The 23,369-nt window shown below is 47.7% G+C and overlaps 1 protein-coding gene across 1 annotated transcript in view; it reads right to left on the bottom strand.

Annotated features, from left to right (window-relative positions):
• The window catches only part of LOC308380353 (nuclear factor of activated T-cells, cytoplasmic 1-like), a gene marked incomplete at its 3' end in the record, with an annotated part of 67,370 nt that overhangs the window by 5,723 nt on the left and 38,278 nt on the right, over nucleotides 1–23,369 (bottom strand). Inside the window, exons 8-9 of the mRNA XM_080857664.1 lie at nucleotides 23,352–23,369; nucleotides 14,258–14,857 (exon numbers count right to left, since the gene is read on the bottom strand). The exon at nucleotides 23,352–23,369 is cut by the window's right edge and continues 115 nt beyond it. Of these exons, the coding sequence (XP_080713790.1) occupies nucleotides 14,258–14,857; nucleotides 23,352–23,369 (618 nt within the window). The remainder of the gene's footprint in view (nucleotides 1–14,257; nucleotides 14,858–23,351) is intronic.

Below are 23,369 nucleotides of genomic sequence, written 5' to 3'. Positions count from 1 at the left end.
CACTAATCCCCCACTGGCAGCTTCTCCAGCTCCTGCCCCCGTTCCCAGACTGTGTTTCCCCTGTTTAGGTTAGTCTCTCTGGGTCATGACGCTGGGCCAGCACTCTCCGTCTCCATAGCCAATGCCACAAGAGCCCAGCAGCAGCAGCAACAGCAGCACACTCAAAGGCATGCTATGGGAAGAAAATTTAAATAAAGCGTTGGACACATTTCAAAGAATCTTTCTCTCACTCACTCTCTCACACTCTTTCGGTCTCTCTTCTCTGAGGTAAGAGATACAGCACGTGTGGGATTGTTGGTGGGGGACGACGTGGGACAGCGTGTTCACCTGTGCGTGTCTCTGTGCGTGTGTCTGTCTGCGTGACTGTGTGATGCGGAGGGGGCTGCAGAGGAGACGAGGCGCGTCTCCCGGGTCAGATGAATCACAGCTGTTGCCAGGCTAAGAGATGGGGCCTCTGAGACAGCGGAGTGTCTGCTTAGAGCAGACAGAAAACACACACACACACACACACACACGCACGCACTCACATACACACACACACACACACACACACAAACACTCGCACACACACACACACATACACATATACACATGCACAGACAGTCCCTCTACATATGGCACACACACAGCTGAGAGAGGGCAGGAGAGAAGAGCTGACACAATAACAATGCCAAATTTAGACTGCTAATCTCCAAAGACAAAACCAGAGAAAACGAAGGACAAAAAAAAACCCACTCAATTGTGTTGTCTGTGCCTTCTGAAACTAATGTGTTTAGTTTGGCTGCAAATTCAAACAGTCTTTTTTTTCTCTCCCCCCTCCTAGGCCTTTGATCATTCAGAGCATGCTGTGTCTCTCTATCACACCTCTCTTCCTCTCTCTTTCGTTCTTTCTCTTCATCCTCTCCGCTATCAACCACCTCGCGCTTCCTGCGGGGCCCCCCGTGGGAGTGGAGGGTGTGTGTGCGGCGCCCTGGGCGGGTCTCTTTGGGTGGCCGCTGGGAGGTGTTTACATGGTTAGGGACCATCTCCAGTGCCCTAATCACTGCCGGGCAGAAATGAATCATAGAGCGGCACACACACTCGCAGGGATAGCACTGCGCTCTGTATGTGTGTGTGTGTGTGTGTGTGCGTGTATGTGTGTGCGTGTGTGTGCGTGTGTGGATACATGTGGACCTGAAGCTACCGCTAAAGCTCCATGGTAACTGAGACGTGACTGATATAAAGGGGGGGGGGGGGGGGGGGGTGGCAAACAGCCTCCTTGTTTTTCTTTTTCACTTACGCACCAACAACACATAATAGACCTTCGGTGTCGGGGGACACCCTGCAGACAAAAATAATCATCTACCTCAGTACAGAAATGTGAAATGATGAAATGATGCACAGTCTAAAAACGCTAACTGCTAATATTGTACATTTATTTCCAGTGCAGTCTGTTGCTGTGTATAAAACTACAGCAGGATTCCATCCTAATTCTGTCTGACTAACGTCCAATGCTCGATACTACTGTGGAGTCTCAGATTTGGAGATATGGAGATATGGAGAGGCATGGAAACCCCTCGCTTCGCCTCATTTGGTAAAGGTTCATGGTCAAATAACACTAGCCATCTGATAAACTCCTTCTGACTGGTATGAAGTTGGAAAAATGAAGGAGGGGGGAAAAACAGTGGACATATTACGAGGAGAGAGATTTCACTTCTTAAATATGTGGTTTGTGTATTTGTGTGTGTGTGTGTGTGTGTGTGTGTGCGTGTGTGTGTGTGTGTGTGTGTGTGTGTATGTGTGTTTGTGTGTGTGTGTGTGTGTGTGTGTGACAGTGTGTGTCAGTGTGTGTGTGTGAATGTGTAAGGGTTGGTGGGGGAGCAGGAAGCATATTGAAGCAATCATACTTTTGGTATATTATAAATGTCTGTGAGTGAGAAGTTGGCTATACACCTGTGTTTTAATGGGATTTATGACATCAGCATTTGTAGTCTGCCTCTTTAAATCACCTGTTCGCTGTCAGCTGTAATGTCATCGTTTTTTAAAGACTCTTTTCTAACTCTTTTACCTTTTTACCTCTCCAGTCCTTGTTCCTGCCTCTTTTTTTAAATTACCTATACTAAGGCATTTCAGATGAAAGTCTTATTTCCATTGTTCAAGCAAAGTTCTTCTGAGGCAGTGATTATATGTAATAAATAACGTATTCATATAAATACATTATATATAACAGATTTTCTGCATCCAAAAGGGCTTAGCTCAGTGTAAGCTTTATTGGTCCCCATCCATCAAGGATACAGAGCTCTGAGGTACCTTTCTTTTCCTCCCTCGTCCTTCCACTATCCCTCCTTCCCCTTTATCCTTACCTCCATCTCACCCCCTTCTCTCTCCCTTGTTCTGCCCCTTCTTTGTATTTCTTCATCCCCTCTCTCTCTCTCCCTCTCAGTGACTTTTCTGCCTCACTCCATTTCACTCCAGTGAGAGTGTTTGGCTCGTGGCCCTCTCACATGCCGGATCTTTCCATCCTGAGGCAGAGGTAGAGGACTACGCAGTGCCATCTCTTTCTCTCCCTCTCTCTCTCTTTCCTCACTTTTATTGCCGTGGGGAGTCTGTGATCTTAACAACTGCACACGCCCCACAGCCGACTGTGACTGGGTCCAGCACAGGTCACTGTCTCTGGCACAAGCCTCTAGCCGATCACAGATAGGCCTTCTCCAGGCTACGGTTGTACGCTTCCCTGGCTCCACTGGCTCCATGAACCATAGTCCCCAGAACTCTCCATGCACCCCTCCACCCACCCACAGAGAGTGACAATGCATATGACAGGGAGGGAATCAGAATCAGTCCAGCTAATATTACAGCACCTTTTACTCCACGGAGATAGAATCCAGAATCATTTAGAATAATCATAACTGGATGACACTACGACTAGGCACAGTGTCTAATAATTAAGAACACTTGAATACACAACAACACACACTGACAGACACACACACAAACACACACAAATTGTTTTCTTTGACATATGTATGTCTTCATTTAAGTTATACCCTGTGTTCAATTTAAGACTTGCTTTGGCAATGCAAAAGTATAATGTTATCATGCCAATAATCATTATTGAATTGAATGGAAAATCAAGAGAGAAAGAGAGGGCAGCCATTATACTATCTGAATAGCTACCATGTGTTCTTATATTAACAGTGCGTTCAAATATGTAGGTAGAAGTCACATGCTGTACTTTTAGACTGTGATAGAGGTCATACGACAAAGCTTCACTTGAACTTTGAACTTAGTGAACAGAGTGAGTGAGAAAGAAAGAAAGAAAAAAAGAAATACAGCTGCCTCTTTTCTATGCACCTCAGCTCCTGAGAGAGTTACTCCTCAGCAGTCTTCTCATAGCGGCTGAGTTGTAGAGGCGAGCGGAGCGTTTGATAGGCTGGTGACAGGGTGACATAAGGGCACCTCGCACGCCTTTCTGTTCTCGGGCCAGTGGGGCGCTCTGGCCTGCCGTTGTCCCCCCCCCCCCCCTTGACCTCCTTCTGGACTTCTTTAAAATGCACATAACTTTTCCCCCAGCTCCCTGCATCTGGAGCCTCTGAAATATCCATCCAGCATTATGAACAATTCTGAAGCCACGGGGGAATGCTGAGTCTGCTCCAACACTTACACACACACACACAGACAGACACACACACACACACTCACACACACACACACACACACACACACACACACACACACACACACACACACACACACACACACACACACACACACACACACACACACACACACACACACACACACTCACACAGGTGCACAAAGACACACGTGTGCCTGCAGACAGACATATGCATTTATGCACAGACAACCAGACAGATAAGTACAGACACATATGTATGCACAAACACACACACACACACACACAAGCACACACGCACCACACACACACAGGCTCAAAAGAAAATAAAGCAGATGCAGACACATGTACAGACAACAGTCTACACGACTGTCCAGACACACACACACACACACACACACACACACACACACACACACACACACACACACACAACCCTACAGTGAGTGAGAGAGACATCAATCCATGCTGTCATCTGTAAATCTCCGCCAGCCCTTCACCAGGTTACGGCCGTGCGATTTCATCACCTGCAGATTTAATACCCAAGTTGGCGCATGGACTCCTGGGCCTGAGCACATTCACAGAGAGCCTCCTCTGGATCCCAGTATAAATCTTACAGATTTAATATAAACACCTATGGCAGGCCCCTTCTCCAGCACATTTTATGATTGGTGCGATCAGACAAAAGAAAATGTGCTAAAGTGCTTGACAGGGGTGATGTCGAAAACAAAAAAAATAACACCACGCAAAAAAAAAGAAAACAGATAGAAACAAATCACCCAAAAATGAGTGCTGGCCTTCTCAACTGGATCCGTCTAGAACGGGCTTCTTGTGCTACGCTTCTCACACAACTCAACAAAGGCTGGACTGAAGGCTGGACTGAAGACTGGGCTTCAGGAAAAGCTTAGTCCCCTTTATGCTATGGAAAAATCCTACGACAGTTTACTTGCTTTTGATAAATATGACAGACGTGCGTGCTCTTGAGATCTGCTCTCCGTCCCCACGGACATCGCAAGTGATCTAGTTTATCCAAAGATTTATAGTTCACGGACGACCTTGCAATGTTAAAAAGGCTTTTCTGCTATCTTATGTGCCGAGGTAATACAAATTGACTCGCTTTCCATATTAGTGGAATTATTAGTTGTGCGACGGGAAAATGGAATGAACATATGTAAAGGAGACGCTTTTATGAGCCCGGGGACTGATTGGGATTTGAAACATACGTGGCTCCCAAGCGAGCCGTAAGACACTAAACCCCGTCAAGTCAGAGGAGAGGCAAAGTCTCACTAGTGAAGCTGCGGCGGCTGGGGTACCGTAGCTTGTAGCTCTGCACGCAAAACAGGTGTCCGGGCTCCAGAATCAAAAGGGAGACCCAGACGGTCTCTCCTAGTGCTTATTACGGTTCAGCTTCAACAGCTCCAATGCTCTCGGTAGCACGTACAGGGTTCGGCCTCGACATGCGTGACAATCGCAGTACTGGTGGAAAAGAGGATGGGAAAGGGGAACTTGCCAGGGAACTTCACAGGTCGTGAAACAAACGCACACCTCGTCTTCCCCCGCCTCAGTTTTTCCTTCTTGTCTGTCCACGGACGTTTTATTTTTCTTTTGTTCTGTCCTCTTTCCCTTTCTCAGATTCTCCCCTTCTTTCAAACAGAGGTACTTTCCCTCTGTGACGGGAAGCAGGGCAATGAACAGGTGCTGAGGGACTGCTTTTACACGGAAGCCCTGGTACATAGTCATTACCACATCACACGCACCTACACAGAAAGATACAGACTACTACTAAAAGTACACACAGACACACGCACACACTTCTTCAAAAATCCTTCATTTCCCTACACGCTTACTAATCTCCATCTGCACTTGGCACTAATGCGCTAACATATTTCAAACATGTGCTTTAACCTACTGATGAATCATACAACTGTCATGTTCACACGTCTAAAAAGGCCAACCAACCGCAGAGACACATCACAAATGCTTTCATCACGCAAGAGCCCACCCCATCACAAATCCACCATATTCTCTCACACGTGACTTCACCAGTGCTAGCTGCTAACAGAACTCACTGTCCTATCTTTCCAAACTTACAATCTCTCTCTCTCTCTCTGTCTTTCTCTCTCTCTTCACCAGATGCTTCTCTTGCGTCTGTTCCCTGGCCTTTGCAGACCTGTACAGGAAACTGAACCCGCATTGCTGAAATCTGGCAGGCTTTGGATCCCGAAGACAGAAAGAGAGACGCAGAGAGATATAGACAAAAGCGATAAAGCGCGGTGAGATAATAAATCGAGCTGTGAAATGTTCACTCACATAAGCCCTTGAGCTCATTTTGAAGGTCGTCCATTTTTTTGGTTGTTTTTGCTGGGGAGCAGTTTCAGCGTCCGTGCAGGGGATGATTTGTGCGAGTAAAGCGCACCACTGAAATGGAGATATGCAGTAGTTTATTGGCCGGTGACAGAAGCTACCGGAAGGTTTCTTTTCTTTTCTTTTCTTTTTTTTCATCACCATGGCCTTCGCTGATCTTAAGGAGCAGAAGACCAGAGGGTTTGCCAAGAGTAGCAAAACCCCACGGCTTTCCCTACTCTGTCGGCTAAATTACAGCCACTCCGTTGACATCCATCGTCACAACGGGATACTCCTTCACCGAGCACATTTCAACAGGGGTAAAAACAATTAACATATTTTATGGAAATTAGGTTGGGGGACATTCCCGGCACTGTCCAAAACAAACAAACAAAAACAAAGGTGCATTTGAGAAATATAAAGAAAAGTCCTTGCTACCACATAGAAAGTCACTCAAATTTGAGACAAGACAAGATAGGAATGAGCATAACCCTCATAGGGGAAAAAAGGACAAAAATAACTATATTTTGGCATATTTACCATTTCAGAAAATTCAGCATCGCAATGTCTGTGGTGCGATGTCAGCCGCAGAAAATAAATAGGTATTGACAGCACCATGCATGGATGGCAGCACATCAACCTCAGGCACTAATTAGCCTTGCCAAACACGGGGGACCAAAGCCAACATAAACTGCCAAGACCATCCTGTGAGGTTGGGTAAGAAACCACACCATCTCCAATCCATCATCTTTATGTTTGGGGTGTCTGTGGGGAGGGAAGTGGGGGAACACAGGGGGCACAGAGATGCCCTCACCAGCCAAGCCACAGGCCACACTCTTACTGGGGACTTGACCTGGCTGATAGAGAAAGGAAGGAGGGAAGGAAAGAGAAGGAGAGAGAGAGAGAGAGAGAGCGGGAGAAAGAGAGAGAGAGAGAGTGTTGATATGTGTAGATTTATGTCTGTGCTATGCTTTGGCAATGCAAACTATATTTGTCATGCCAATAAAGCTCATTTGAATTTGAATTTGAATTTGAATTTGAGAGAGAGAAAGAGAGAGAGAATCTCCACATGCCACATCATGGCAGCCAAGAGACACCAACTGGTCACATCACTGTAATTCATCACTCAAATGCTGTTTAAAACGGGGCTAGCTATGCTCACACTGAGCACAAGATATATGCACAAACACTCAGCGGTAGCCATCACTTTTAGCATTTGGCTAAAAAACTTAACACGACTGCTGGGCTTAGAAGTAGGTATCTCACAAAAAACAACCACAGCATGAATCAATCAGGCAGGAATACTTGTGCCGTAGCCGTTCCCAGTCTTGGCTACCCACCTCCACCGACCATTATTGCATAAAAACACTTGGAACCCTTTCCTCTTTCTGAGCGAAAAAATCTGCTTTCGGAACTAAATGCATCGAGCTTCAGACATGAAGAACCCCAATTTGTTTAGATAGAGAGGCAGTTACGCACCAGACAGATTCTTTTGCACTGACTGCACGTGTAATGACGGACTGGCTGGAATTGGACCGCGCTGATTGAACTGCGCCACAAAAAGGACTTGACAGGAAAGAAAAAGAGGCACAAAAAGAGAAGGGGAGGAGGTGGGGGGGGTTTGGGCAACCTGCTGAATGGACCCAATGCAGAACCCCCCCCCCCTCCTCCTAAAAAAAGGAAAACAGAAGCCCTGTCCAATCAAACTGAGAAAAAGAAAAACATTAGACTACAGCAGGATTTGCTAAGTTCATTATATCTGTCTTGAAGTCTTGGTTTTCTTTCCCTCAAAGATGAAATGGGAACAGGCTTGAAAAAAAGGGCACCATGTAACAGTGGGCCCTTCCTTCTCCTTCAGGCTTTCGTCTGAGGTACAGTCACCTTAGCAACTGCAACCCGCTGGATGCTGACAGTACTGGGGGCCGAGATGGCAACATCAACTCTTCTTCCTCAAGCAAACCGCTCATGCAAACAGAACTCCACACCAGCTTGTCGTCTAAGAAGCCAGCACACATAGAGAATTCCAGCCATCACGCCATGCTGGACGGCCAGCGTCTCTGAGTCCTAATAGGTAAAATGTGGAGGCCCTGATTGCAAACATGAATAGCCATGCCTGTCATGGCCTGCCAGAGAATTTGCAGATAAAACGTTGCGCTGAGAGGAAACAGATCATGGACTGCGGACCCGACCGCTGTGGAACGGGCAGAGACAGGCCGCACTGTGGAAATCTTGTGTCACTCAGACGCGGATCCCTTAACCAAGGTCCTGGTTTCGGGTCCGATGAGCTCAATTTGATCCACTGACATCATCCCTGATGTGTCTGTCTTTTATTTTCAGTGTAGTCACTTTACACGGAGATGTAACATCAGAGAGAGAGAGAGAGAGAGAGAGAGAGAGAAAGAGAGAGAGAAAGAGAGAGAGAGAGAAACTGAGCAGGTCTGTACCCATTTGTGTTCAACATTTCCACCTGACACAGATTCCCTGACAACTGCTTACAGTTACATGAAAGCAGACACAGTTGTGGGAAGCTAATTACACTTTGTCATTTCCAGCACCTGCTGTTAATAATTAGGAATTCCCCCCCCCCCCCCCCCCCCCCCCCCCCCAAAAAAAAAGAATAACCTCAAACACAAAGAGCCAGTAATGGGCTTGGTTTCCATTGATGGTAATCAGTGTCATAAAGCCCTGAAATCTCCCATTTCTGGTCTCCCTTTGAGCATCGCAATGCCTTCATAGCTGAGAAACCATCGCTTTAAGCCTTCAATGGCTGTCTGAGGCCTATATACTGGTTTCATATTCTTTTTTCCTACAATTATAAGTTCCCCATAGCTGATCCGCGTTTATTCAACATCAGCTCATTCGGCTGCCAGGAAAACAAGATTCCTAATATGAAAACGCAGCAATAATAACAATAATAAAAAATCCACATCCTCTAGTCCATCCCCAGTCATAAATAATAGAAAAAAGAACACTGGCACGCGGGCTCTTTTTTACCTGTCAATAAAAGAGCGGGGGCTACTGGGAGACTGTGGTCTTGACACTACACTTAACCAACAGAAAGCCAAGTGCTGAGCGCTCACTGAAAGCCCCCATCGGAGTCGGCGGCCGTTCGCTGGGGTCAAGGGGTCGAGGGCTGAGTGCAGGAAAAAGTCCACTGTCTGACCACGAGCAGGCTCCGAGAGAGAGAGAGAGAGAGAGAAAGAGAGAGAAAGAGGGTTCCAAACAGATGCTAGTCCCATTACTGCCCCCTGCACCTGACCCCAGGCCTTTAATGTTGATCAGACACACACACAGACACAAACACAGACACACACACACACACACACACACATACACACACACACACACACACGCAGACTGATACATGTACACACTCTATCCCCAGTTAGCGCCAGCCCCCTGCCCCTACTGCGATGTTAGCGACTCAGCATGTTTTGAGAGCGGGGCGGGCGGACGGACAGACGGACGCACTCTCAATCATCATTAGGGGTTTTGCGGAGTCCTGGGGCCTGGGCTGACTGCCAGCACGCGTAACAGTTTCCATGAGAAAAGCCTTCAGCTGCCTTCAGAAAAAAACTCAAGCAGCGGAGGGGGAGAACAGGGTGTGTGGTGGGCAGGGGGCAGGGGGGGCCGAGGGTGCGTGTGGAGGAGAGGGGTGTTGTGGGATGGTGGAAGACTGGGGATCCTCTGAAATTTAAGAATGCTGCTGATCTAGGAATCACAGACTAAAAGACAGAGGGGAAAAAAAGTGAGAGAGGACAGAGGGAGAGCGAAAGAGAGAGAGAGAAAAGAATGAAAGTATTCTTCTCTGGTTCTCTTTCTGAGTAAATAGGCATTAGTGAATAGGAGCCCACTGTATGGTGCCGCACAGCTGGGAGAAATCTGCGTCCCTGATTAGCCCTTGTGGCACGTGGCGCTTTGCTCTGCTCCGTGAGATCACCCAACAGCACGGCAACTAATGAGAGAAGACACACAGCAGCAGCCTCTGAGCATAACACATGCACACACACACACACACACACACACACACACACACACACACACACACACACACAGACACACACACACACACACACAGACAAACAATCAAACACTGATGAACACACACACACACACACACACACAGTGCAGGCACATGCAGTGCTGGCCCAGTATACACATACACAGAAATGCATGCCCACACACACACACACACACACACACACACACACACACACACACACACACACACACACACACATACACACACACACACACACACATGCGCATACACACACACACAGACACACATGCCAATAAACACACACACACACACACACACACACACACACACACACACACACACACACACACACACACACACACACACACACACACACACACACGCAGACACACACACACGCAGACACACATGCCAATAAACACACTCACACACACGGACTAGTACAAAGGAGCCTTCATGTAGCCTGTGAGTGGAGGCCAGTTCGTAAGTTGTGGAGGTGATGGCTAATGAGGCCCAAAAGCCTCCAGACCCTACTACAGAACCGAGTGCCAAGTCCACAATGAAAAGAGAACGCCAGCAACACACACATACACCGACAGAAGGGGAACATGATATCATCGCCTGAGCACTAGACATGCGACAGAATCTGCCATCATCGCTAGCCCCCCCCCCCCCCACTATAACAGGCTAGCGTGAATACCGCTTCTTATTTCATCAACTAGAATCTATTTTTTTCTCTCTCTCTCTTTATTTGTTTAATTGACATTGCATGCCAGCCATTATCCTCCATCTCACATCCATTGTAAATGGCCACAGATGAAAGAAGGTGCTGGGGAGACTTAACAAAATGTCTTAATTGGACATTCTGATCATTCATATGGGACATTTCTGGGACCTGCAGTCATGTGTGTGTGTGTGTGTGTGTGTGTGTGTGTGTGTGTGGGGGAGGTTGTGGCATTACACAGGTGCCACATCTCTGGGGGATGGGTTTCTTAGACCAGAGTCAGTGGACTGTCTCGGTGGTCTGGGCCTGGCAGTGGCTTGTGTTACCTGAAATAGCCGGCTGGCCAGCGTCTGGTCCACTGAAAGCTTTGTGACTCAGCACAGCCAGACCTGATTCATCCCCGTAACAAACACCAGCTCAGCATGTGAGTGTGTGTGTGTGTGTGTGTGTGTGTGTGTGTGTGTGTGTGTGTGTGTGTCTGCCAGCTGGGGAGAGAGAGCGGACTCCTTAAGTAGTCCTCCAGACTCGCCTCGCGTGAGTCATGACGTTGGGTGTAAATATAAATGCACATAAATGTACATCGGCGCGGCTACTGTGCAGCATAAGCCTAAAAATACTGAAACCTTAAAAAAAAGTCTTTAAAAAGACACACACTTCATGAGGTCATGCTCTTTGTACTGGTCTGGGAGTCCAGATGTAGTTGTTCCAAGATGGAGAGTGTGGAGTAGTTAGAGAGGTTGACATACTGCGTGTCACTCCCCTCCCTGAGGGTCCCCCAGCATTAGCAGAGCCGCTGCTAACAGCACGGTAGTTAGTTGTTGATAACTTGAGTGATTTCTCTGGGGCTACACAAGTCTAAGACGGGTCAAGGGTGAATGTGTGCGTATGTGAGTGTGTAAGTGTGTGTGTGTGTGTGTGTGTGAGAAGTGTGCCTCTGAAAGACATTTCCTGAGTGGAGTGGTGCGGGGGAGGGAGAGCTGGGGAGGCTGGCGGGTCTCTGGGAGAGCTCATATGTCCTGGTTCTGACTGGGACTGAGGTCCGGGGACACCCGACGCTACCGCTAACTCACAGCCGACAGGGGGTGAGGTCATAGCCTTGTGTCTGTCACTGATGGATCTCCCGAAAGGCCTCCCTCCCCACAAACACACACAAACACACATACTCACACACACACACAGCACCTCCAACCACATGCTCTACTTGCCTCCAGGCTTAATGCACGACGAGATGGGAAAAACCAGCCGCCCACTAGTCTTATTTATTTTGTTTTCGGCTCATTTGAGGGGACCGGAATGGAGGTTTGGTTCTGCATGGGCGCGGATGCCTTCGCAGTATGCTGTTACCACCGCACACTTACCGGGACTCCAGCGGGGCCGACCGCAGGCGCTCGTTTTCGAGACATTAGATGACGTGAGACGGCAGCTTATTGAGGTTTTATGAGATGCGAGAGATGCGATTCGGTCGCCCTCCACCAATCAATACGCATTCCTGCAGGGGCTAATGCAGCCGTAATCACAGGCTGAATGCATTTTGGGCGGTGAGGACCTAGAGATGGACCCTGCTAGAGTGACAGCAGATTAGGTGCTGCAAGGCAAAACTAGGTTACCTGGGTGTTTTTTTACACACCGATCTGGAACCTAGACGTATTGTAACGAAATTCAGACCAATAGTAAAGTAAACTGACCTTTTAACAACCTTTAGAAAGGCATGAGATGCAGCTTGGGTTTCATCCCCTGGCTAAGGGCTTGGGGCTAAGCCTGAGCTTGTTAGCCATCCTTATTTACTGTGTTGCTGAAAACATTCAAGTAAGCAATAAATATACGGAGGTTGCTCTTAGTGGCTCTAGATTTCCTTACAATAATTACAGTCTGTTTGAACTTTGAAGGGGTCATTGGCAATGTGTTTCAGTCCCAGACACACCAAAAGAATCTTACGAGATAATCTGCGAAGCAGACACTTCATAAATGAAATGGAGGGCCTATCGAATGTCGTGTTTCACCAAATTTGATTTTTTCTTATTGTGCCGATGACAAGCGTGTCCCTGCGGACGTCTGTCGGAAGTTCATTTACGAGGTGAGGACAAATGGGAGTTGACGGAATGGAGAATTTCGCTGACAGCGGCATTTTTGAGTCAATTTGCCCCCCCCCCGTCCGACAAACCACCACTACCGCCATCCCAATCCCTGCTCCCGGTTGCTGAAACATCACTCGCCCCCTCCTCCAAAAACTCGACGGGTTGTCGGCCCTCTGGTCCGAGTGCGCTGTTTGTGAGTCAACCGGACAAAGGCTGCACGGGAAGAGTGACGTCCCCCAGTTGAGTGGGGACCTTCTCTCGTACCCCCTAAAAGGATGTAGCCCCCCGTAGCATGTGTTGGCAGCGTGCAGAGGATGCATAGCCCACTTTTATTGCCCTCAAAACTCACCAGTTATTTTGGCTCCAACATTTGGAGTGCGCTATTGGCGGGGGATGACCAGAGGGCGAGAGTTTCCTCACTGGCAGGCATGAACAATTATGAGGGGAATGTGGCAATGAGCGGAAGAGATTGTTATGTGTGTGTGTCTGTGTGTGTGTGTGTGTGTGTGTGTGTGTGTGAGGGGTGAACACGCAGCACACACACGTTCCCATGGGCGTAGGCAACCCTGTGATCACAGTGGGGGCTCAAGGGACCACCCCACCCCCCACCCCACCCCGACCTGCTCAACCCCAGAGCTCTCCCCCGATGACGACAGCTGCGATGTAGACCCTCTGGAGGGACAACAAGCAAAAACAAAGAACCTCCTGCCTTTCGCTACGCTCTCTCGATCTCTTGCTCTCTACATCCCCTCGAATGAAATGCCAGTGAGAGGAGGGGAGGGGAGGGAGAAAAAAAAGCGAAATCAACCCCTGTCCCTCTCAGGAAAACGCTACCCATTGTTTTGTTTCCTTCATTAGTCCTTGTGTCAACAGTTGGGCCCGGCACGCGTGTGCCACTGTTTGTGTTCGACCGCTCCGAGCCTGACCTTGTGGCGTTCTGCTGTTTTGACAGATTGTTTGAAATCCCACTGCGGTCATTTACAGTCAAAGATGGTAAGTATTCATAGCAACAAAGCAAACAGTGCTTCACCTGTCATGGCTTTAACGATTACATTTTTTGTCGGTGCTCAATAAAAGTAAAATAAAAGTGCCTGAGCGGGGTGTGGTATTTAAGAAATCAAGGCAAACGTTACGTTAGAACTTTATGGGATGAATTCCCCTGCCACCATGTCAGTGAGACCTGATCTGGGACCTGACCATTGAGATATCATGAGATGAGTAAGATCAGTAAGAGTGAGCAAAGTGGCGAATGTTGATGTCTGAAAGTTTGTTCAATTGTCAAATAGACAAATAGACGACTTTGTGTTACATGCAAATGTCAAATGGAGGCAATGTGTCACGTGTGTTTATCTGCTACCCACCACAAACCACGTAGAAGTGAGATATGTGGTGTGTGTCTTTTGCTAAAAGTTGCTTGTTCGTCAAGAGTGACATTTTTTGCAACTGTCAAATAGAAGCACTTTGGCATGTGTGTTCATCTACTGCTGTGGACTCACCATCATCCAGGTACATCTGGTCCAGCTCCTGGGGCTCCTTCTTGACAGTGACAGCAAGGGAAGGGGGGCTGTCGGGAGGAGTGCCCTGGGTCTGACCGGGGCTGAAGGGGCTCTCCGTGGTGGCCGTGCCCGGGGTGGAGGGATGGGAGACCGGGGAGGAAGAGGGGCTGCTGTCGGGGTAGAGGGGGTGCGGAGGAGGATTGTAGCTGGGGCTGGCCAAGTGCGGACTGCCCTGGGAGTGGAGGAGGGTCAGGGACGGGTGGTGGTCCGGCGAGCCGGGCAGACCCAGGGACCCGCGGCTGGCCGTCTCCTGCAAGGGCACGGGGTGTTGTGTGGGGCTACTGGGAAGGCACTTGGGGTAGGCCACGACGGGGGAGAGATCGTGCAGCTTGGGGCTGGAACTGGGCGACGACAAGGCGGGCATGGTGGCGTGACGCTGCGGGCAGGACTGGTACCCGCTCACCAGACAGACGTCCGCCTCCCCCAACGGCATCATGGGGGTCAGTCTCTGCTGGCCGTAATAGGATTTGGAATGCATTGACATCACAGGTGGCCCCTGGGATTCGTAGTCGTCATTCGGTTCTGTCTTAACCATAGGGACTGAAAGGGAGAAAGACAAAACAAAAAAAAAGAAAAGAAAAGAGAAAAAGAGAGAAAACAGAGGGCAGGTCTTAATAAAAACGTGCTGTAGGTCCACGTGGCCGAGACCAGTGAGTAAGAAGTGAATAACAGGAGTTAGTGAGAGGGATTGTGGCTAGGATACCCTGCCACCAGCCAAACAAACAAGCAGCCGTGAATGGGTCTCTGTGTCAGTGTCTATGCAACACTCCCACCCAGCTGAGCAAAAACAGAAAGAAAAGGAAAAAGAAAGGGAAAAAAGACAAAAAAAAAGAGAGAAAAAAAAAACTGATGAGTCATCAGAGTGGAGCACCACAGCTGGCTCTAATAATGAACAGGCCCTATTTTCTTTGGATTCTCCCTCAGCTCTGATATCCTATAAAAGAGCATTTTAAAACAGCGAGCTGCTGTAGGAGCCTTAGACCCCAAGGGCTCCATGCTCTCAGAGTAATTGTTGCTTTCAAGACAAAAGTGAGCAAAAGAGAGAGGGAGGGGCAGACAGAGAGAGAGAGAGAGAGAGAGAGAGAGAGACAGAGACAGAGAGATAAAGAGAGAGAGAGTTGAAATAAAGAGACACAAAAATTAAGACAAAAAAAGAAAGGAAAGAAGAGAAAGAGAGAGAGAGAGAGAGAGAGAAAAAGAAAGAATGAAGAAGAGAATGGGAAAGACAAATAGAGGGATGATTCGATTTTGATTGGATACTTATTGCTTCTTCAAGGGGTTCACTGTGCCTGTGGTTTCAGAAGCCCCGACGTGGCTTTAATGGGGTTGGTGCGATGACCTTATCTGGCTCCTGCTGCCAGCCTTGGTAGAAATAAACCTCCATTTTGAGTGCATTCCTGCCATTTACTGATTAGTTTAGATTACTTCAGACTGACAATGATCATCGGTTTCCTGCGCATCATCAAGATCGGTTTTCATGTGGGAGACATGACTCAACGTGGCACGCTGTTTATGCGAGACTTAAACACAGCTTATCCTTTAAAACATACAGAGACGAGACTTAAACACTGAGGGGAGGTCAAAACACGTGCGCAACTCTATTCCAACAATCAAGTCAATTCTCTGAGCAGTTTCTCTCAAATAATACTAACTCTGACCAGAATAAGCCAGCATTGCATTTAACTCTTCAATCTTAAATATTTAACTAAAACAAGTATGCTGAGAGTAGATCATATATTAGGTTCAAAAATGTACCCTAGATTTGAATGTATACTCCCATGGACACAGTCTGCGCATGGTGTGCACTTTGGAGACATCCGTGGCCGCAGAAGCCACTCATCACTCAAGGCTTTAACAACATGCTTTCATTCATGACGAATGTTATAGTGTGTGTTATTCTATCTATTCAGTGATTACACTGCTTTAACACACACTCACACTCTGAGGGTGGGTGTTGATGAGGCTCACCCACTGGGAGTGGCATGTGCGTCATTCCAGCGAGTCTTAGGTGGCATGGGAGCAAGGCTGAGAGTCCCCCTGGAGGTCCCAGGTGGTGCCCGCCTAGATTGTTGCCAGGACCCCAGAGGGATCTCCAGCAGACACCTCAGTGTGGTCCACATGAGGGTTCACAATACACCAGGCCCTCTCTGTCTTACACCCAGCACACAACCAGCCGGACCTAGTCTATTGCATCTCTGACCAGGCCCTCTCTGTCTTACACCCAGCACACAACCTGACTGGCTTAGTCTTTTGCATCTCTGTCCAGCTTTGTTTGTCCAGCAAATTCTCTTCTGCATTAAATCTAGCTTATCTCCCTCTGGAACGAAATACTGTTTTCTGATTGGCTAATGGGGTGTACATTAAGTTCGTATAACCGGACACCTTGGACGTAGTCCCAGTAGAAACGTTAAATCGCCGTTCCATATCAATGCTCTTGAATGGTTACCATTGACAACCAACGTTTATTTTTTGACAGCTAGGATAATTTGAACCAAGATGGCGGCGTGTTGGGACAAGTTAGTGGGCAATGTTTTATGTCAATTAAGCTATCTACACGACTTTTTATATGTCTAAATTGACTTGGTTAGTTGTTTATGTTCTACACGAATGTTGCAGAGTATTGTAATTCTTAACTGAAAGTCTCGAATATTATTTGTAGGCGGCTGTTAGCGCTTAGAAAAAACTTCACCATCAGCGGAAACGTGGAGTTCAACTGTAAATAGTAAAACCTTATGAACAATACCTGTGTCCGTGTGTCCGTTTACTTTACAGAGGTGAGCTCATGAGTGTCACTTTGCAGCAACGCCCGGGGAAACTAAAGGTCCAGTTCCACGCACTACTTTCTCACTACTTTCTCTAACGGGAGCACTAGGCTTCAAATCAAGAATTCATCAGGTTATTTTGCATATTAAATTTCCTAAACATAAAGGAAATTCTAAATAATATTAATACAAATAATAAAAACATTTTAGGATGTTGTAAGCGGGAGATAAGCGGGATAACGTCCTCCGAGCTGTCCAGTTCTACGAAGTTAATGGGCTCCGCGTCGTGGTGTTCTTTGCCCCGCAGCGTCCATTAACTTCGTAGAACTGGACAGCTCGTCGGCCGTTATCCCTTACATGTTGTAGTATAATTGATGAACCATTATGACAGCATCAGTCAGAGAAATGTCTGAGGCATATTTTACCTGTAGAAAAATGTATTCCCTCAGTGCAGTGCAAGTGGATGCATCAAGTAGACCCTACACCCTTTTTATCAGGAGTGTTGTCCTTATAGAGAGCATTTTCACAAGTGGCTGTTGTCTCTCCGGCGCTTAATCTTAACTGGCTTACTGTACTTCTTCACTTTTTATTTCTCGTTCCTTTTTCCTCACACACACACACACTTCGGAGGGCCTCTGGGAGACAACACACAGCCCTCCAGCACTTCTCCAGGTGTTCCCCTATCTCTCTGTCTGTCTTTCTCTCTGTCTGTCTGTCTGTCTGCCTGTCTGTCTGTCTGTCTGTCTGTCTGTCTGTCTGTCTGTCTGTCTGTCTGTCTGTCTGTCTTTCTCTCTGTCTGTCTGTCTGTCTGCCTGTCTGTCTGTCTGTCTGTCTGTCTCTCCTGCCTGCATGCACGACAGAGAGAAGATTCACCCTGTCAGTCTCATCCCCAGCTGGCTCCCATTTCCTCCCCAACCTGCGCGTTATGGCCCACAGACAGTTTACGCTCTGCACATGTTTTTTCCCATCCTTTCACTCCCCTCTCTCTATCCCTCTCTCTCTCTTTTTCTATCTCTCTCTCTTTTACTTTTTTTCTCCATCGCTCTCCCTCTAGGCCCGTGTCTGTCGGCTCACATTAAAGTAATCAGGCCTGATCTGGGTATATACTGAGTGCTGGTTTCCTCTCTGGAGGGCGGGGTAAGAGGAGCGGTGTGTGTGTGGGCGGGGGAGGCGGGGGGGCGGCAGGTTGTTGCGTGAGGAAGAGAGCACCATGTGCCGCCGCCAGGGCTGCTGGGATTCGCGGGGCCCTTCTGTTCGGACTATCAGGGATGGTGGCGCCTTCTCCACTTACTCCATAAAGGGCCGGCTGCACTCGCGCTCTCCCTCATCCTGGCTTTTTAATGGCTCCCTCATGTTGGACGGAGAGCAGAGGACGGCGTGGCGATCCGAAGGCCCCGTTTATTCACACCCACTTACACGGAGGATATTATCAGGAGCCGGTCGCCAACACAGAGCGCAAACACAGATAGATGCCAAAGAGCCAAGATGCATGAGATGAAAGGTCATAAACACATTTCGCCATCACTGACACAGAATTTAAAAACAGCCTCATCATTGGGTCAGTTTCTGGAAAGTATCTTCCAACGCCTACTGACAAATAACATGAAATCTGATGTAATTGAATTGCACACCCAATGTCGTATCAATGTGAATCAAGTGACAATGAGAGTCAGAAATAGCTGATTTAATATATGGGAATCCTTGGTTTCTACATAAAGCGTATTAGGAGGGAGATTCTAGCCAGGATCCTGAATGTCATGCTCCTTCGTCACGAGCCAGGCTTGGATGAGATAAGGACTTCGAGACACATGGAGGAGCAGAAGGAGCAGGTGGTGCTTAATCAAGTTTTGGAGAGGCTGGACATGCACTCATAGCCTCCCTACCTGGGCTCAATCTGGTCACACACTGGGGACGGCTTGGGGCGCGCGTCTGTCTGTCACTACCCCTCCCTGAAACTAGGACCAGCTCCCATGTCCTGGACAGACAATGCCAAAAACAGGCACACGCACACACACACACACACACACACACACACACACACACACACACACACACACACACAGACACACACACACACACACACACACACACACACACACACACACACACACACACACACACACACACACACACACTACACAAGCATATGCCCTGAATCTAAACACAAACAAACACACACATACACATATACATAGACACACACACACACACACACGCACACACACAAAAACACACACTCACACACACACAACAGAAGCATATGCACACAAGAAAAAGGAACAGAAACTAAACACAAATATACACACACACAAACACACAAACCAACCCTACTGACATATGTATATAGTATGGCCAACAACTCGGCATGCCTTGATTGTTCTCCAAAACTGGCACATGTTGGGTGTCTAAAAATGGCCTAGGTCATGGTCAGGTGACATTTCACGAGACGTGTCGGCACATCACGCCATGTCCACGTCACAACAGTGAGTGGGAAGCCCGTAAGGCTCCACTCACGGCCGTGCCTTCCTCCAGAGCCCGGCTGTTGCGGTGCCACCGGGCCAGGAGGCTTGGTGCAAGGGTAAATAAACCGGCTGGTGAACGGCTCTCCATTGTTTCTGTCTGGCACGATACCTCACCACCAGTTCTCCAACCACAAGCCGTAGGATCAAGCGTCAACCGCCGACTGTGTTATTAATAGAACACGATATTGCAAAGAAATCTTCAAAACGCCTTGTAAAAACAAGGGGATTCCGAGAACTGACTTCAACCCGGCCCTATTAGAGCCAACACTCTTTAAGCGTTTGTTGTTTCATGTGGCCAAGGCAAGAATGTTTCTCGTTGTGAGAGAGAAGAAAGTAAAAAAAAAAAGAGAGAATGACACGTCATGATTTTACTCACGCAAGAGTTACTGGACGCGCAATCGGAAAAGTAACGCTAGCGCCGGGAGCTTGCGGGGGAAAGGCTCACACAAAAGAAAAGTCACCCAAACCACAATTGCCCCTAATACCCCTCTTACCGAAACCAGATATGCAAGACAGACGTTCCGATCAGAATCTGACTGGAGTCAACTCATCAGTTGCTTTTAACAATAATCATTTTGAAGTGTCTACCCTAAGTCTACACTTGTGCACTAGCCGCTAGCCTTTAAAGCTGTGTGCACTATGAAGGGGAACGAACAGTACAACCTTATTAGCCTTTTAAGTTGTGTGCACTATGGAGGGGAACAAACAGTACAACCTTATTAGCCTTTAAAGCTGTGTGCACTATGAAGGGGAACAAACAGTACAACATTATTTGTTTTGATGATACACATGAGGGCCACGAGTGGAAGGAAAAAAGAAAAAAAAACATCACTAGTTTTTTTCAGTACCTGCAGCTGACCAGTACAAGTTTATTTTGTCCTTCTGCTTTTTTCTCTCCCTCCGCAGCTTTTAAGCGGGGGAGCTATTTCAAGCAGTTTGTTTTTTTATATAGACTGTGTCTTTCTTTTTTGAACTCCTCAGGCAGATGCTCGAGTGTGAATGAGATGTGCTTCAGTAGTGTCAACAACCACAGTAGTGCTTGAGTGCTGCTGTGAGGTGATGGGGGCCCAGTCGGGCTGGTGAGGGCGGAAGTGTTGACAAAGAGTGCGCTCGGGCCTGACCCATATTACATGTCACAGAGCTGCCTTTTTGTTAACACTTTCATTCAGACTACTCCCTCTCTCTCTCTCTCTCTCTCTCTCAAACACACACACACATACACTGTCTCGCTCTTCCTTTCTCATACACACCCATACCTACATACTATCTCTCCACACACACACACACACACACACACACACACACACACACACACACACACACACACACACACTCACAACCACAAACACCGTTTCTTTCTAAGACAAGACTGCCTTTTTTCCGACGCCCATCACACTGCTATCACTGGCATTGTTATTAGTTAGAATATGTTTGGCCTGATGACAGCCATATCTGGTTGCACATGTCAAAACCGTCTTTATTTCTTATACCAGGTCCAAGGCCATAAACGTTGTAAAATGACATGTGGTATGTCAGAGCAGTCCTCTACATATGATAGCATAGGTGAAATAAGAGAGACCAAAAAGTGAGTGAGCATTTTGACGGTCTTTATCTTACAATAGAAGTTCTGTTCCTCATGTTGTAACAGGCAAAATACTGTGCAAGCTGTGGGGAGAAATAAATAAACTGTCGAAGCAGAACCATTTTGTCACACCCTGCCACATAAACACACAATACACTACCATGGTTGCCAAAGGTAAAATTAGATCATGATGCTTCAATTTACTGTCTAACTGCTGTAATTAGGGGTCCAGTAAACTGGAACACGATGTCTATTTAGAATGGTGAATAGGTACAGCATTTTGAGAGAGAGATTAAATATATGCACAGCAGTGATTCACTGTACGTGTGGTCGGTGACTTGTGTGTTTTATGTGTCTAGGGTTAGAGGAACAGCTATTTATTCTCCACGATGAGCAACAACCTGAAGCTGCACGTACACAGCGGTGTGGTGTATCACAGCGCAGTCCTTGTGCACAGCAGTGGTCCTCGAGGGCTGGGTCTTCCATGTCAAGTCAATTCTGCGCTGGTTGAACACGACCCAGAATTCCCTGCGCAAACCACACAAATAGGGCGACTGTGTCACTCTGCCCTCCTGTGTGGATGAGTCTCAGACACGGTGATGTCTCGAGTCACGGTTTGCCTCACGTGGCAGCTTTCAAAACCCAGCTGGAGCATCATTCGAGTGTCGTTTAAGTGTCGTTTGAGTGTCGTTCGGAACTAATCAGAGTTAGTGTTTGAACGATGTTAAGTGTTGACCTCGCAGTGGACCCCGGAGCAGCCTCTTCTTTTTTTGGCTTAGATAAAATGCCAGTTTGACGGGGGTGGGGGGGGGGGGAGACAATGGGGCCTAGGTCTATGAGGCACATCAGGGGTCATGACCTGACCTAGCCAGCTGTGCTGAACTCTCACTTTACGACTGCCAACCTGTGAATGTCAGGAGACGGGTGAGAGGACTGAGCGCTTCACAAAAAGAAAGGAAGAAAAAGAGATAGAGAAGAAAAGAGAGAAAAGAAAGTGCACCAGATCCATGGGCTTCAGGGACTTCCCTCACAGACCTGGAAAAAGCTGGCCTGTGACCTGAGAAACTGCTATTTCTCCAGTCCCCCTTTTCCAAAAATCAGCATCTCGCGTGTTAACATTAGGTCTCTCTTTCACTCTCTCTCTGGTCCAGGGGAATTCAAGAGTGAAGTGCCATCCATTCGAGAAGTGGAGGCTAAAAGTGGAGTGTGGCTAAAGATCGGGAAGTCACCCTGCCGGGCCTTCAGGTTCCGACACGCATTGTTGGAACCGCGAGAGGAAGAGACACAAGTATAGAGGAGGAGAGAGGAGCAAAGAAAAGAAATAGACAGAGAGAGAGAGAGAGAGAGAGAGAGAGAGAGATAGAGAGATAGAGAGAGAGAGAGAGAGGCATGGAGCGGTGAAGTGTGAGAGCTAGGGCAGCAGGGTTGACTCCGTCAAAAAGTCAACAAAGCCCCAAGGCCCTGTCAATCAGGGGGAGCACACACCTCAGCAGTAAAAAATGCCATACTGTAGTGGCGCAACCAAACAAACACAGCTCACGTCCCTCACGCTTGGCCCAGCTCCTTCCTGACTCAAGCGGATTGGGCTCATTGTTTAAGGTTGAAAGGGGTTAACCTTATCGGAGCAAAGAAAACAAACCAAGCAGGCAACCAGTGTGGACCCTCCAGGAGAAGGTTAAGTGCTAAGACACAGAGTGGGTATTAAGGAGATGAATCTCTCTGTAAGTATCGTATAATTATTGTAGCATTATTGTTATCATACTGGATGTACTTCACAGGAGTGTTGAAAGGCTCGCCTTTGACATGCTTGTCATTACTGAGAAAAGTTTAAATACATTTAAGAAATTTAAATTAAACATTCGCGTGTAAAAAGACGCTCTCTCCCAATGTGATGTAAAAAGTACAGGTATACATTTGGATTTCTCAGCCTATGTGTGCCCTTTGAATCACTGTGTGATCTTAGAGTCGATGAGCTGCAGGAACACAGATACACAGATGGAGATTTGTCTCTTTGTCTCAGACTAACTGATTTAGGAGCTCATGGAGACAGGACATGGAGGTGGGTGGAGGAGAAAGGGTTACAGTTGGGAGACAAGACATGGAGGGGGGTGAAGGAGACAGGACATGGAGGTGGGTGAAGGAGAAGGGATCTGAGGAGACATGGTTACCGTTAGGAGACAGGTAGG

This window comes from Sprattus sprattus (assembly GCF_963457725.1).
Source record: "Sprattus sprattus genome assembly, chromosome: 19".
Taxonomy (NCBI): domain Eukaryota; kingdom Metazoa; phylum Chordata; class Actinopteri; order Clupeiformes; family Clupeidae; genus Sprattus; species Sprattus sprattus.
Note: the sequence above shows the minus strand (reverse complement) of the source record. Positions and strands in the feature narration are given on the sequence as shown.